The following is a 16,171-nucleotide window of genomic DNA, read 5'->3' as shown; positions in this document are numbered from 1 at the left end:
TTTTGCTGTTTTAAGTGAAATTGAATATTTAATTTTTGAAACATTTGGCAGCCCATTGCAAGTAAGTACAAAATCTTTGAACATTACAAGTTTTCAAATAACACGTCATTGAGCATCGTATTCACATTGAAAATTATCTCCTGCAAATTTACGTTAGAAACAGCTTTCTTCAAACAGTTCACTTCATTGCCAACTTCAAAAATTTTGGACGTAGCTCTACTGGTAAGTTAACAAAGCCTTATTTATGTTGCCAGTCATTCCAGATGTTTCATTCCTTGCTGGAATATTCTTCAGCTCAAATTTACTAATTACATTTCATTTATTTTACACAATTTTTACTTTCCTCAATAATAATGCCATCGGCTTTGCTAACAGTTTTATTTAATACAGGTATACATGTTGTTTCAACTTCTACAGAGGTAAGAGCATCTGCTTCAACAGTTTTCTGAACTATCCTCAGATTCTGAACATCAGAGGTATCTTTCCACTCTGTTAGGGGAGTCATATCATAATTATTGATATTAAAACAGCTTTGATCTATCTCTGCAACTTCAACATGGCCAGAATTAACATCAACTTCCATCTTTTTATTACAGTTGTTTTTCATTTAAATTCCTTTGTATATCATGTCATTTTCAGAAGCATCTCATTTCAAAGCCAAAGTTTTGCCATATTTTTGTAACTTTTTTCTAAACTAAAGTTTACTGAATTGATTTTTTTGCCCAAATTATTAATGTTGATACTAACTGCACTAACTTCTTTGTTAGTTTTGTACAGTTTTAAATCTAGATTACCAATGTCACTTTTAATGTCCTTTTTGAGATCACTATTATTTGTGTCCATCCCTACCTTTAACTACCCATAAGCTGTTCTAATAGTGATGTAATGTTATCAACTCCACACGTTTCTTGTACCTCTTGACTACTTCATATAACACCTGTTTAATATTAATTTCCTCCTTCACTTCAGAATTATCGTCTTATTTAAGATTTTAGTATCCAATGGGTGAAGCTCCTAACATTTCATTATTGGATGAAGTTCGTTGCATACTCTGCAGCAATTTACTTTTAGATTAATGAATGTAAACATGATAAGACTAGCACCGGAGATGAAGCATGCTCCAGCTGTCTAATTGTGGTCACCACAAAGGAAACCATTGACAAAATCCATGGTATGATAATGGAAGACCATTGAATAAAAGTTCAGGAGATGGCTGAATGAGTGCATAGTATCCTGCATGGAGAATTGGCTGTGAAGAAACTGTGTGCAAAGTGGGTGCCACAATTGCTTACAGTTGACCAAAAGTGCATCCGGCACAACATTTCAGCATAATTGCAGTCTACAAGACTTTTTGTGCCGATTTGTGACTTTTGATGAAACCTAGATCCATCATTACACACCAGAATCAAAATGGCAGTCAAACTATGGACAAAGGCTGGTGAAAGTGTAACGAAGAAGGCAAGGACCATTTTGTCATCTTCTGGTAAGGTGATGGCCACTGTCCTTCGGGATTCCCAAGGAATAATCCTCACTGATTACTTAGAAAAAAGCAGAACTATAACTGAACCCTAAAATACTTCATTGTTCGATTTTTTTGAAACTTGCGTTGCCTGAAAAAAGACCAAGCTTGGCACGCAAAAAAAGTGCTCTGTCATCAGGATAGTGCACCATCCCAAAAATCAGCAATAACAATAGCGAAAGTGTGTGAATTGGGCTTTCAGTTGGTTCCTCATCCACGCTATTTACAAGACTTAGTTCTAGGTGACATCTTCCTGTTCCCTGACTTGAAACTTTGGCTTGCTAGGAAGAAATTTTCATCAAATGAGGAAGTGATAGGCAGTCAGTGAGTATTTTGCAGAGTTTGACAGAACCTATTTTTCCAATGGAATGAGAAAGTCGGAGAATCGCTGGACTTAGTGTATATTCCTCAAAGGAGACTCTGTGAAGAAGTAATGAGAGTTATTTCCGAAACACACATTTTTTCTTGCCTTTTCACCAGGATAAACCAACCTCAAATTTACAAGTACAGTTGCTGTATTTTAAATAATGATAATTTATGCATAATTGATTAATGATGTCTGTCATTCAATCCTGGGAAATTAGTGTGTAATGTCAAAAGTGGGAATGAAACAGGTGTAATGGCTCAAAAAGCAAAAGTAATATTGGGCATGTCTGAATTTTGATACTTATTATATTTTAAGTTGATTAGTTTCCTTAAAATTGAAATATGTTAACTCTGAAGTCAGAAGTTATAGCTTTCTAATGATATGTGTCTATATCCCCAAAACAACTTTTTCTCACTAAAACTCTACAATTGCATGCCGTTATGATAATTTCAGTTGTTCATTAATTTTAATCACAGTGGTTCCCAGTGAAACTAAATCAACACTGTAATCAACATACTGAAAAGTATCATCTGAATAATGCATTTGCATGTGATAGGGCCTGAATAAAATATTGATGAATTTGGGCTTTCAGTACATACATATGATATGGATCAACAGACTCAAAATGAAAAATGAGGAACAACAGCAGGGGGAAGATTTCAAGTGTGCTGTTTCTTGATGTTAACTAGGAAACTGCTTGGCATCTGATCAGGGACTGTCTTACTGTAGCAGCATCCATCTGTAATCTTATTTTTCCTCCCACTCCTCATCTCCTTTCACCGATGCACTCAGAGTGCTATGCTGGAGTGCAGCCTGAGCACTCGCACCCACGCAGTGCTATTTGTCCAGGGTCTGCCCTACAATATCTATTGCCCCCAGAGACTTTTTTTTATCTTCCAGCAGCATAACCAGCCTGTCTTATCGGTGCAATTTCCTTGAGTTGCCTTCCACATCTAATTCCTTAATCATGCCCTCACTGGTTCCTTCCGTGGTCCATTACAAACTTGTCAATATCTGTTTGTAATGAAATAATGGGCACTTCGTTTAGTTTGAAGTGCTACTCTGTCACCATATTTTTGTGTGTGCTGTGTAAATGTCAGTCACGATTGATATCACTGTTTAATTCCCGGGTGCATTTATCACTTTCTCGATTTTTCTGCAGTGAGAGTTAGACTTAAGAGAAATCTCATGTGTCTTACAGATATACAATGAAGAAATCCCCCCTCGAAAAAAATATGACTGTCCAAAGTGCAGTAGGCAATTTCCAAGGTTGGATCATTTAGAACTTCATGTGGAAACTTGTCTTAACCTGACAAACTGAGGTAAGAAACATTATGATAAATTTGTATGCAACAGACAGAAAAACATTCAAATGAGAGAAACCTGAACTTGTTATTCAAATTTTATTTTAGCAGTACAGATCATAATGTTCTGGTGTACTCGCTACAAAATTTCAAGTTATCATCTTGATGCATGTAAAATAATTTGTTTGGATCTCATATGAGAAATGGTTAATTATGGATTGTAGTGAAAATATTGTTATACAAAGAAAAGATATTTGATGAAAGGTGTGGTCTAGCTGGTGGCACGTGGCATTTAGAATTGAGAGATTGTTTAGCTTGTTGTGGAGGATAAATTGTGATCTATGTTTACAGATTATAGGCATGGTCCAAAGTACTTTTTCTTAGTTTTTGTAACTCATGCTATACTGTTTCATGTACTAAAAGTAATTATAACTGTGAAATTTTTATTTACCATTAGAAATTCTTATTTACCATTAGGACAGTAACTGAAATAAGTGACAGTTCATCACAAAAAGTAGTCTACTTCGCATATTTTCATACGCTTATGTTGTATGGTATTATTTTTTGGGGTAATTCTTCAGATTCGTGAAGGGTATTTTTGGCTCAAAAATGGGCTGTTCGAGCTATATGTGGTGTAAGTTCGAGAACCTCTTGTCGACCCCTATTCAATAGTCTGGGAATTCTGACATTGCCCTCACAGTATATATTTTCTTTAATGTCTTTTGTTGTTAGCAATATTAGCTTCTTCCCAAGAGTTAGCAGCTTTCACTCAGTTAATACTAGGCAGAAATCAAATCTGCATGTGGAATGCACTTCCTTGACTCTTGTCCAGAAAGGAGTGTAGTATTCTGTTGTATCCGTTTTCAGTAAGCTACCACAAGAACTCAAAAATCTTAGCAGTAGCCCAAACACTTTTAAGTCCAAACTGAAGAGTTTCCTCATGGCTCACTCCTTCTGTTCTGTCGAGGAGCTCCTGGAAGAGCTGAAAAATTAAGCAACTCCCAGTGTTACATTGTTGATTTTCTTTATTTAAACTTACGACTTGTTGCCTGAACATGTTTCTTATATTTCATTTTATCTGTTTCTACTATCGTGTTATAATTTCATGTATTGACTTGTTCCATGACCATGGAGACTTCTCCTTAATTTGGTCCCACAGAGCAATAAATAAATATAAAAAAAGGGAGTATCTACCTATAGTAGTGCATTAGACAACATTGATGCTGTCACTTATTAGTATGCCCAGTGAAGTGAGAATGGTTTGTTAAAAAGAGACATTTTGTTCATTGTAAAGTAGGCAGGAGATTGACAACTCAAACTCCCACTCATTTGTAAAGAATTCTTAAATTTTGTTTCTCACATTGCACATGTAAGTAAACAATAAAATCTGCTGGTAAAACACACACACACAGACACACACACACACACACACACACACAGACAGACACACACACACACACAGAGAGAGAGAGAGAGAGAGAGAGAGAGAGAGAGAGAGAGAGAGATAAAGCTAAATATGTGACTGACCCCTTTTACAGACCAAGTAAGCTGTAAATAAACACTGCCGTTTGACAAAGAAACTGTACTATTATACAAGTGCACTACAAATAAATAACATCTTCAAGACATTTTTCTTCAGAATAAATTGTTGAGTTTTGTACAATATTAACTGATAAAGTATACACACTTGTGTGGAGTGCCACACTTATGGGCTTCCAATTAACTTACGAATTTTGTCCATATTCTATATTGCTTTACCACCATCAAACCCGTCTTGGAATGTTTGGCCCTAGACAAACCATGGGCAGTGGTAAACGTAATATCTACTAATGGACTCACCCAGCAATGGAACACATGAACCTGTGCATTCATTTCAGCACACACATCATCTGAAACTCCCACTATAAATCCAGTGCTTCTGAACTCTGAATTTGAGGCATGTGATGTCTTATGCTGCAGTAGTTTCTCTTTTCTTTTGCATTTTTCTAATACTTTCCATTTATTTGTCTTGAGTGCATTTTATTTATCCTTACAATGGACGTGTATCTCCCCCACCCCCCTTCTATTTATTGTGTGTGTGTGTGTGTGTGTGTGTGTGTGTGTGTGTGTGTGTGTGTCAGTGGGAGAGACAGACGTTAATCAAATAATGAATGATTTCACAGAACTAGGCTGGACTTGTAAATTATTTGACAGTTTAGCTGTGTGAGAATTTGTATTATTAAAGTAAAGGAAAGAAGAATTACAGAAATTAAGACAAGGTCAGCAAAGAGAAACCAGTGGATGTTGTAGGTGATGTATTGTGAATGGATAAAGAGAGACTTGAAGAGCAGTATTGTTAGGAACTTAATAGGGTTTCAGATGAAATGCACGGAAAGATTTTAAGATAAATACTCACTATATTGTCAAGGAATTCTATGATAGACATGTATGTAAACAAGTTTTGAAACTTGCAGTTTAACTTTTGGATAGTGTCTTCTTTCAGAGCAGACACACACACACACACACACACACACACACACACGGTAAAGAACAAAAGCTAAATGAAAAGTTCCAGGTCTTGTTCTTGTACTTGTCTGCCCTGGATAGTATAAAAGAAAATAATTATCATACACAACTGAAATGAAGATGGAAAAATGATCATTTTTTACAGTAATTCACCTCTCATATGTTTTCTTTGTGTCCTTGTTACCTGCAGAAATTTTGTCTCCAATGGATTCTGTTGTTGTAGCACCTTAACAGTGACCTGTTAATTTGTATGAAGAACTAGTAGTTCCTTAAAAATTGCAGTTCCATGTTCAGCACAACTTCAGTTCTAGTTTGACTACTCCCATATAATAAGTATGTCAACTGCTTCAGCTTCATAGGCTGGAAGTTTTTTATTTATTTGACAACATGTTGTACCATTTATTAAGAAATTCCACACTCATAAATTTTTCATACAAACATAACTTCGTTAACTTTGATATATTCACCTTTCATGTGAGAATGACTATGTCATTAATAAATTCTTTATGTCTCTCGCAAACTTCGTATAAGTAGTCAGATATTTCCTGAAGCAATATTGGAATGGTTTTTATGCATGAACAATGAAGTCACTGTTTCTAGAGTGCATACAAAATTACTTCTCTTGGGTTGTTGTTGTTGTTATTTATATTTGAACAAACAACAACACTGTCTGTGGCATTTGTTGCAACATATAGATGGTTGTTTGAGCTGTTGAATATGTTCATCAGCATACTTAATGGTGTTGGGTAGTTTTTGATATCTGCAGCAGTTTGAAATAATTTAAAACCTTCTCTTCCTGTTGAAACATCCTTACGCATTATAACAACTTCTAAGAAATTTTTAAATTTATTGGTGAGGCAATAAATGAAGAATACCGATTAATAAGCATGTGTTTCTTTTGTAGGAAAGACAGGCGAACGACCTGTACCATTGCCCAAAGTGCAACATGAGTTTCTTTCTACTACAAGCTCTGGAACGGCATGTGGATAGATGTCTGGATCTGCAGATGTTCCCTGAATGAAGTGCCAAGAACAGCTAGAAGATAATTAATTAAACATTTATTTTCATGTAAAGAGACCTGCTTAAACTGTATATAGTCTTCTAGTTATGAGAGTGGTTAATAGCATTTCCCATATGTGCTTGTACAGTGTTCAGAAACAAATTCTAGTTATGTTGCATCATAAATATTTTATAATATATTTGTCTACATAATTATCCTATTTGCAGTTTTCTACCATCTTTAACTTTCTGGGGGACCTTTTTCATTTCTTTATTCTTTCAGTGGCTTTCAGGTAGACTTCAAATTGGTGCTACGTGTTAGCACTCAGTTTCCTTCTGCAGCCCATGTGCTACATGTTCAGTTTGTATTTTATTTGATGAAAAACTCTTCATGACATAATGTTCGTACATGGTTTCTGAATATTGTTTGAGGTGCTCCCATAGTTACCACTTCTGTTGTAAACTGTGTATGTGTGATTAGTATATATTTTATTTTGCAGTTTTGTTCAGTCATTGTCATATGGTGCATTTGTGACCATTATCTTCTGTTAGTGTATAATTCTTCAGTGGAGATTTAATTCAGAGACAGATCATCAGTGATGTAAAACAAAATAAGTTATTGATATCCCATATATTACTGTAGCCTTTTTATTAACTTTCACAAAAAATTAAAATAACTTTTTAGTTAGCACAGAGAAATGAGGGAAAGCAGTTTTGCCACAATCTACAGCTTGTACAATGTGTTCATACAGTCATTTGGAATTTACAGATTCATTACAAACCAAACCAACCATGGTAATTTTCAATCATTTGCTGCCTTTTTTTCTCACCTTTACTGATAGCAAATTGCTAATAACTTTCATTTTTACATGTGCGATCACTGTTAAAATTTAGCAATCATGCTCAGAAAATTGTTTTCAAGAATATTCATTTCCCTACTTTTCCATTAATATTTCCCTTTGATTTTTGCCAAATTGCACTCTACTGATGAAATTTGGTTCATGACATCACTTATCAGTGTTTTGTTCTAGGTTGTGACAAAGTCAGTGAGTTGCAGTGCTTTTCTGATACTGTGATCGTAGTATTAGCAGTCTACTAAGTCAGTTTATGTCCAGGAAAGGGAATTGACTGAGGTTTACTGTGAGAAGTTCACTTAGGTTTATTGTGAGTGAAGAGATCCAATAATTTGCCTGTTGTAACTATAATTATTTGCTACAGATACTGTTTTGTTGTATGTAGCCTGCCAGTATGGTCCTGCTTGCTAAAGGCAACTGTAGCTGCTTTATGTAAACTGAAATGATAAGACACATTGCCCATAACATTTACAGAATGTTGAACTAAATTTACAAAGGACTTACAAAACATATTCCTCTTAATTTGTAAATATAAGAAAGCAGTTTCTCTTGCACTAAACAGTAGCATAGAATTTTATATACATTCTGTTGAGGTACGTACTAGCAATAGTATGAATTGGCTGCATTTTCTTTCGGGTATTGACAGTGTGCTAATAACCTTATCATCTTTTTGCCATGTAATCAAAGTATGGCTTACGTTTACCCTTATTTATTTTAAACAACAAAATCATTGTCATCTAAGTTGTTGCTCTTGAAAATAAATATGTAATGCTACAGGAGCATTTTTTAATGATATACAACCACCTTCACTATAATAATTCAAGCTGATTCCAGTAGCACCAATCTTTGCTAATTTTCTGTGAAAAGGCTGAGGGTGTGAAATTAGTAGCTGTGACTGATGTTGGCATGTATTTCCTGTGCTTCAGTATTTTGCATATGGCACTTTAATGAAGCAGTTATTTTGTAATTTATTTCAAACTGTTTTACATTTTGGTTACATTCTCTACCCACAATAGGATGCACTGCTGAGAGTGTGGCTGTAGTACCTAATGATCCTAAATATTGTAATAGTTAAGACTCTTGTAAGATTGGCACAAAGTTCCATAATCTGTTTTTCTCAAGAACAGTGAAGTAAAAACTTAAAGTGTTAAACAGCTTTTACCAACTAACTCGTAACCAAAACATTATTAACCATTTGGAAACATATTGTTTCCAATGCAAATTATCCACCAAGAGTTTGAGTCCAATATTGAGTTTAATTCACATGAACTAAATTACACAGCTGTGGCTATCTATTTAATATCATCATGGTGCAGTATGGTAGTTTGCATTTTCTTTTTAGTCCAGTGGTTTGATCTTTATCCCACTTGATAATGTTCATACAATGTTTTGCATTTATTCTAATAAACTATTTATATGAACAGTCAAATTTTCTCTCTGTCTGTATATGTTAAATGTTAGGCCAAAACGTGAGGCTGCTGTAATATTAAGCAGCATGCCGGTACCTTGTTGAAATGATTGTTGAGCTTAAGTAATTAACAATAACTCATTTACTGGTATGAGCTACAAAAAGTAAAAATCTGTACACCTAGCAACAGATACAACTTTGCTGTTTTTGGTCACATTTTTCATTGTTACATTAGTTTCTCTGCTGATACAAAGTAAATTACATGTAGCATTATATTTCTTGTTACACAACTCATTTCTTGTATGATTACAGGATGTATTCATAAGTATGTTTATTAAATTGCTACTGAGTTTATTTTAGAAACTAGGATGTAATATTTGACATCTATGGGAGTTCTCAAACTAATTCCATCATTATAAGATTGTTCCTTGCAAAAATTTGTTCCAAATTTGAGTTGCCAGAGATGTAAATCTAGGAAAGAAATGAGTTTCTTTTAATGACCAGTCACTATCTTTGATGCTGTTGTATATTTTACAATCACTTATTATTATTATTATTATTATTATTATTATTATTATTATTATTATTATTATTGTTGTTATTGTTATCATTATTGACTATCCTAGTGCTTCCATTGGCTTCATTAATACTGTTCATATGATGCCTGTATTTTATTAATATTTCAAATTTTATGAGCAGATATGTATATCACAAAACTATTACATTTTTATTACATTAATAGAAGTCTTTCATCCATTAAAAACATGTTTTAAACTGGAAAGCAACATTTTATACTCTTACCCAACTGTTCTACGATGTATTAAATCTGTAAGTAAGGAGAATTACAAATAGATTTCATATTTCAAACATTTTGATTGTTTTAAATTATATATTGATGCCTACTTGCCAAACCCAGCTAATCAGCAGACCAGCACAGTGAAAAATTGTTCAAATGGCTCTGAGCACTATGGGACTTAACATCTGTGGTCATCAGTCCCCTAGAACTTAGAACTACTTAAACCTAACTAACCTAAGGATATCACACAACACCCAGTCATCACGAGGCAGAGAAAATCCCTGTACCCGCCGGGAGTCGAACCCGGGCGCAGGAAGCGAGAGCACAGTGAAAAGAGGAAAAATTAGTTAGCCTATGGACAAATAAATGTCAAGAAGTTTTGTGTGTGTGTGTTAGGGGGGGGGGGGGGGGGGGGCGGCACATGCGTTCATGGAGTCTCTCTCTCTCTCTCTCTCTCTCTCTCTCTCTCTATATATATATATATATATATATATATATATATATAAAGAAACTTCCACATGGGAAAAATATATCAAAAACAAAGATTCCAAGACTTACCAAGCGGGAAAGCGCCGGCAGACAGGCACATGAACAAAACACACAAACACACACACAGAATTACTAGCTTTCGCAACCGATGGTTGCTTCTTCAGGAAGGAGAGGGAAAGACGAAAGGATGTGGGTTTTAAGGGAGAGGGTAAGGAGTCATTCCAATCCCGGGAGCGGAAAGACTTCCCTTAGGGGAAAAAAAGGCAGGTGTACATTCGCGTGCGCGCGCGCGCCCACACACACACACACACACACACACACACACACACACACACACATATCCATCCGCACATACACAGACACAAGCAGACATATTTAAAGGCAAAGAGTAAGGGCAGAGATGTCAGTCGAGGCGGAAGTACAGAGGCAAAGAAGTTGTTGAAAGACAGGTGAGGTATGAGCGGCGGCAACTTGAAATTAGCGGAGGTTGAGGCCTGGCGGAAATCGAGAAGAGAGGATATACTGAAGGGCGAGTTCCCATCTCCGGAGTTCGGATGGGTTGGTGTTGGTGGGAAGTATCCAGATAACTCGGACGGTGTAACACTGTGCCAAGATGTGCTGGTCGTGCATCAAGGCATGTTTAGCCCCAGGGTGATCCTCATTACCAACAAACACTGTCTGCCTGTGTCCATTCATGCGAATGGACAGTTTGTTGCTGGTCATTCCCACATAGAAAGCGTCACAGTGCAGGCAGGTCAGTTGGTAAATCACGTGGGTGCTTTCACACGTGGCTCTCCCTTTGATCGTGTACACCTTCCGGGTTACAGGACTGGAGTAGGTGGTAGTGGGAGGGTGCATAGGACAGGTTTTACACTGGGGGCGGTTGCAAGGGTAGGAGCCAGAGGGTAGGGAAGGTGGTTTGGGGATTTCATAGGGATGAACCAAGAGGTTACGAAGGTTAGGTGGACGGCGGAAAGACACTCATGGTGGAGTGGGGAGGATTTCATGAAGGATGGATCTCATTTCGGGGCAGGATTTTAGGAAGTCGTATCCCTGCTGGAGAGCCACATTCAAGGTCTGATCCGGTCCCGGGAAGTATTCTGTCACAAGTGGGGCACTTTTGGGGTTCTTCTGTGAGAGGTTCTGGGTTTGAGGGGATGAGGAAGTGGCTTCTGTAGCAGGTTGGCAGGGTAGTTGCGGGATGCGAAAGCTGTTTTCAGGTTGTTGGTGTAATGGTCGAGGGATTCAGGACTGGAGCAGATTCGTTTGCCATGAAGGCCTAGGCTGTAGGGAAGGGACCGTTTGATATGGAATGGGTGGCAGCTGTCATAATGGAGGTACTGTTGCTTGTTGGTGGGTTTGATGTGGACGGATGTGTGCAGCTGGCCATTGGACAGATGAAGGTAAACGTCTAGGAAAGTGGCATGGGATTTGGAGTAGGACCAGGTGAATCTGTTGGAACAAAAGGAGTTGAGGTTGGAGAGGAAATTCTGGAGTTGTTCTTCACTGTGAGTCCAGATCATGAAGATGTCATCAATAAATCTGTACCAAACTTTGGGTTGGCAGGCTTGGGTAACCAAGAAGGCTTCCTCTAAGCGACCCATAGATAGGTTGGCATACGAGGGGGCCATCCTGGTACCCATGGCTGTTCCCTTTAATTATTGGTATGTCTGGCCTTCAAAAGTGAAGAAGTTGTGGGTCAGGATGAAGCTGGCTAAGGTGACGAGGAAAGAGGTTTTAGGTAGGGTGGCAGGTGATCGGCGTGAAAGGAAGTGCTCCATTGCAGCGAGGCCCTGGACGTGCGGGATATTCGTGTATAGCGAAGTGGCATCAATGGTTACAAGGATGGTTTCCGGGGGTAACAGACTGGGTACGGATTCCAGGCGTTCGAGAAAGTGGTTGGTGTCTTTGATGAAGGATGGGAGACTGCATGTAATGGGTTGAAGGTGTTGATCTACGTAGGCAGAGATATGTTCTGTGGGGGCTTCGTAACCAGCCACAATGGGGCGGCCAGGATGTTTGGGTTTGTGAATTTTAGGAAGTAGGTAGAAGGTCGGAGTGCAAGGTGTCGGTGGGGTGAGGAGTTTGATGGAGTCAGGTGAAAGGTTTTGTAGGGGGCCTAAGGTTCTGAGGATTCCTGGAAGCTCCGCCTGGACATCAGGAATGGGATTACCTTGGCAAACTTTGTATGTAGAGTTGTCTGAAAGCTGACGCAGTCCCTCAGCCACATACTCCCGACGATCAAGTACCACGGTCGTGGAACCCTTGTCAGCTGGAAGAATGATCATGGATCGGTCAGCTTTCAGATCACGGATAGCCTGGGCTTCGGCTGTGGTGATGTTGGGAGTAGGATTAAGGTTTTTCAAGAAAGATTGAGAGGCAAGGCTGGAAGTGAGAAATTCCTGGAAGGTTTGGAGAGGGTGATTTTGAGGAAGAGGAGTTGGGTCCCGCTATGATGGAGGACGGAACTGTTGCAGGCAGGGTTCAATTTGGATAGTGTCTTGGGGAGTTGGATCATTAGGAGTGGGATCAGGATTGTTTTTCTTCGTGGCAAAGTGATATTTCCAGCAGATACTACGAGTGTAGGACAGTAAATCTTTGACAAGGGCAGTTTGGTTGAACCTGGGAGTGGGGCTGAAGGTGAGGCCTTTGGATAGGACACAGGTTTCGGATTGTGAGAGGGGTCGCTTAGAGGAAGCCTTCTTGGTTACCCAAGCCTGCCAACCCAATGTTTGGTACAGATTTATTGATGACACCTTCATGATCTGGACTCACAGTGAAGAACAACTCCAGAATTTCCTCTCCAACCTCAACTCCTTCCTGAAGAAGCAACCATCGGTTGCGAAAGCTAGTAATTCTGTGTGTGTGTTTGTGTGTTTTGTTCATGTGCCTGTCTGCCGGCGCTTTCCCGCTTGGTAAGTCTTGGAATCTTTGTTTTTGATATATTTTTCCCATGTGGAAGTTTCTTTCTATTTTATTTACATCATCATTAATTTGAACCCAACAATTGCGTTTGTTATTGTCTCTGTTGCATTTCTAAATCTTCTCTATCGTCTTACTTTCTCTTTTCGTTTGTACAAGAAGTTTCACTTTGTATTCATCTTCCATTTTTCCGTAATCTACCATACATTTTATACTGCCTAATTATACTCAATAATACGTAATTTACTTCCAAACAATAACCTAAAATTTTCAATGCTTTCAATATAACCGCTGCTATAAAATCCATTGTTCCAAGTTTACAAACATTTCGTGTAAACTCGTGAATACTATTTCACAGCTCCAGTTCCTTTCACCCATTACACAACCATCTCAGTTTTTTCCAACAACTTTCGTTTTATTTGCATTCCCGTTTTTCCCACATAACCGATCATTTTTTAGCAGCTTCCCACAGGTTTACACGTTATTATTTCTTCATCAAACAATTAATAGCCTCATTCTCATAACCTGCCAGTACATTACCAGCCCTTTGAATACATTTACACGCATATTCTTCGAGATTTTATTCGAAAATTTTTTTCGAATTTTAGTTTTTCGGAAATTATTTTTTCGAAACTTTTTTCGAAATTTTCTTGAATTTCCCCACCCTTTAACGTGATCTGGAGACAACATAACTACCCAACCTTTGCACCCATTGTTGTTCACCAACCTAAGTTCAGCACATGATCAACATAGCTCATCTCAAACCAACACTTTTTCGACTTTTTTCACACCTTTATCTCTCCCTATATAAATCTCTATTTACTTTCACTTTAACCTCATATTACCCTTTCCACCTACTAATACCATGTCAACCTCACAACATCCCTACAATGACCCCATTAAATTTTATTTACATTCCCTCCGCAAACATGCCTTCACCCTAGCCAGATTACGCCCCCATATTTTATTTACTCAGGCTTGTCTGACATTTGGCATTACTCCCAAAGGCCTCACACTTAAAGTTCCCATCTCTGGCTGCAATCCTTATTTCCATCAGTCCTTATACCAGTTCCAAACAGCACAATCCATAGCCCTCACCCGCCTAATCCTTCACCTATACATCGACTCGGCCAATGAACACACCCGTCAACTCCTATCCCAAATCAAAGTCCTCAATCTTTCCTCTCCCACATCCACACCGGCTGTACATAGCATCCTCCTACAGGCCAACCGCAAATTAGAACAACATGCCACCCTCCACCTCAAAAAACTATCCAATCTCCTGGTTTCCCACCTCCGGAAAGGCAACTCACTCACCCTCCACAACCTTTCCAACAAACCTCAACCTCCTCTCATTGCACACCGACCCAGTCTCTCCCATATACTCAACCTCCCACTTCCAGCTCCACTCCCCCCAACACCTCAAAATTCTAGTCAACACAATCTGGAACCACAACATCCCAATTCAGTAGTTAACCTTTCCTCCAAACCCCTCTCCCAATCCGAAACCTCTGTCCTATCCAAAGGCCTCACCTTCAGCCCCACTCCCAGGTTCAACCAAACTGCCCTTGTCAAAGATTTACTGTCCTACACTCGTAGTATCTGCTGGAAATATCACTTTGCCACGAAGAAAAACAATCCTGATCCCACTCCTAATGATCCAACTCCCCAAGACACTATCCAAATTGAACCCTGCCTGCAACAGTTCCGTCCTCCATCACAGCGGGACCCACCTCCTCTTCCTCAAACTCACCCTCTCCAAACCTTCCAGGAATTTCTCACTTCCAGCCTTGCCTCTCAATCTTTCTTGAAAAACCTTAATCCTACTCCCAACATCACCACAGCCGAAGCCCAGGCTATCCGTGATCTGAAAGCTGACCGATCCATCATTCTTCCAGCTGACAAGGGTTCCACGACCGTGGTACTTGATCGTCGGGAGTATGTGGCTGAGGGACTGCGTCAGCTTTCAGACAACTCTACATACAAAGTTTGCCAAGGTAATCCCATTCCTGATGTCCAGGCGGAGCTTCCAGGAATCCTCAGAACCTTAGGCCCCCTACAAAACCTTTCACCTGACTCCATCAAACTCCTCACCCCACCGACACCTCGCACTCCTACCTTCTACCTACTTCCTAAAATTCACAAACCCAAACATCCTGGCCGCCCCATTGTAGCTGGTTACCAAGCCCCCACAGAACGTATCTCTGCCTACGTAGATCAACACCTTCAACCCATTACATGCAGTCTCCCATCCTTCATCAAAGACACCAAGCACTTTCTCAAACGCCTGGAATCCGTACCCAGTCTGTTACCCCCGGAAACCATCCTTGTAACCATTGATGCCACTTCCCTATACACGAATATCCCGCACGTCCAGGGCCTCGCTGCAATGGAGCACTTCCTTTCACGCCGATCACCTGCCACCCTACCTAAAACCTCTTTCCTCGTCACCTTAGCCAGCTTCATCCTGACCCACAACTTCTTCACTTTTGAAGGCCAGACATACCAACAATTAAAGGGAACAGCCATGGGTACCATGATGGCCCCCTCGTATGCCAACCTATTTATGGGTCGCTTAGAGGAAGCCTTCTTGGTTACCCAATCCTGCCAACCCAAAGTTTGGTACAGATTTATTGATGACATCTTCATGATCTGGACTCACAGTGAAGAACAACTCCAGAATTTCCTCTCCAACCTCAACTCCTTTTGTTCCATCAGATTCACCTGGTCCTACTCCAAATCCCATGCCACTTTCCTAGACGTTGACCTCCATCTGTCCAATGGCCAGCTGCACACATCTGTCCACATCAAACCCACCAACAAGCAACAGTACCTCCATTGTGACAGCTGCCACCCATTCCATATCAAACGGTCCCTTCCCTACAGCCTAGGCCTTCGTGGCAAACGAATCTGCTCCAGTCCTGAATCCCTCGACCATTACACCAACAACCTGAAAACAGCTTTCGCATCCCGCAACTACCCTTCCAACCTGGTACAGAAGCAGATAA

The 16,171-nt window shown here is 39.2% G+C and overlaps 1 protein-coding gene across 3 annotated transcripts in view; it reads left to right on the top strand.

Moving 5' to 3' along the window:
• The window catches only part of LOC126273187 (optineurin), a 158,633-nt gene extending 148,808 nt beyond the window's left edge, over positions 1-9,825 (top strand). For 2 of the 3 annotated variants that reach the window (XM_049976707.1, XM_049976705.1), the window contains 2 exons: positions 3,088-3,208; positions 6,600-6,685. In XM_049976707.1, coding sequence (XP_049832664.1) covers positions 3,088-3,207 — 120 coding nt within the window. In that variant the 3' untranslated portion in view covers position 3,208; positions 6,600-6,685. Of the gene's footprint in view, positions 1-3,087; positions 3,209-6,599 lie in introns of all 3 variants that reach the window. The other variant, XM_049976706.1, reaches the window with a different exon arrangement.
• The last annotated feature ends 6,346 nt before the right edge of the window (positions 9,826-16,171 follow it).

The sequence above is a fragment of the Schistocerca gregaria genome, chromosome 5 (assembly GCF_023897955.1).
Source record: "Schistocerca gregaria isolate iqSchGreg1 chromosome 5, iqSchGreg1.2, whole genome shotgun sequence".
Lineage (NCBI taxonomy): Eukaryota > Metazoa > Arthropoda > Insecta > Orthoptera > Acrididae > Schistocerca > Schistocerca gregaria.
The sequence above is the reverse complement of the archived record's forward strand: the minus strand, read 5'-3'. Positions and strand labels throughout refer to the sequence as shown.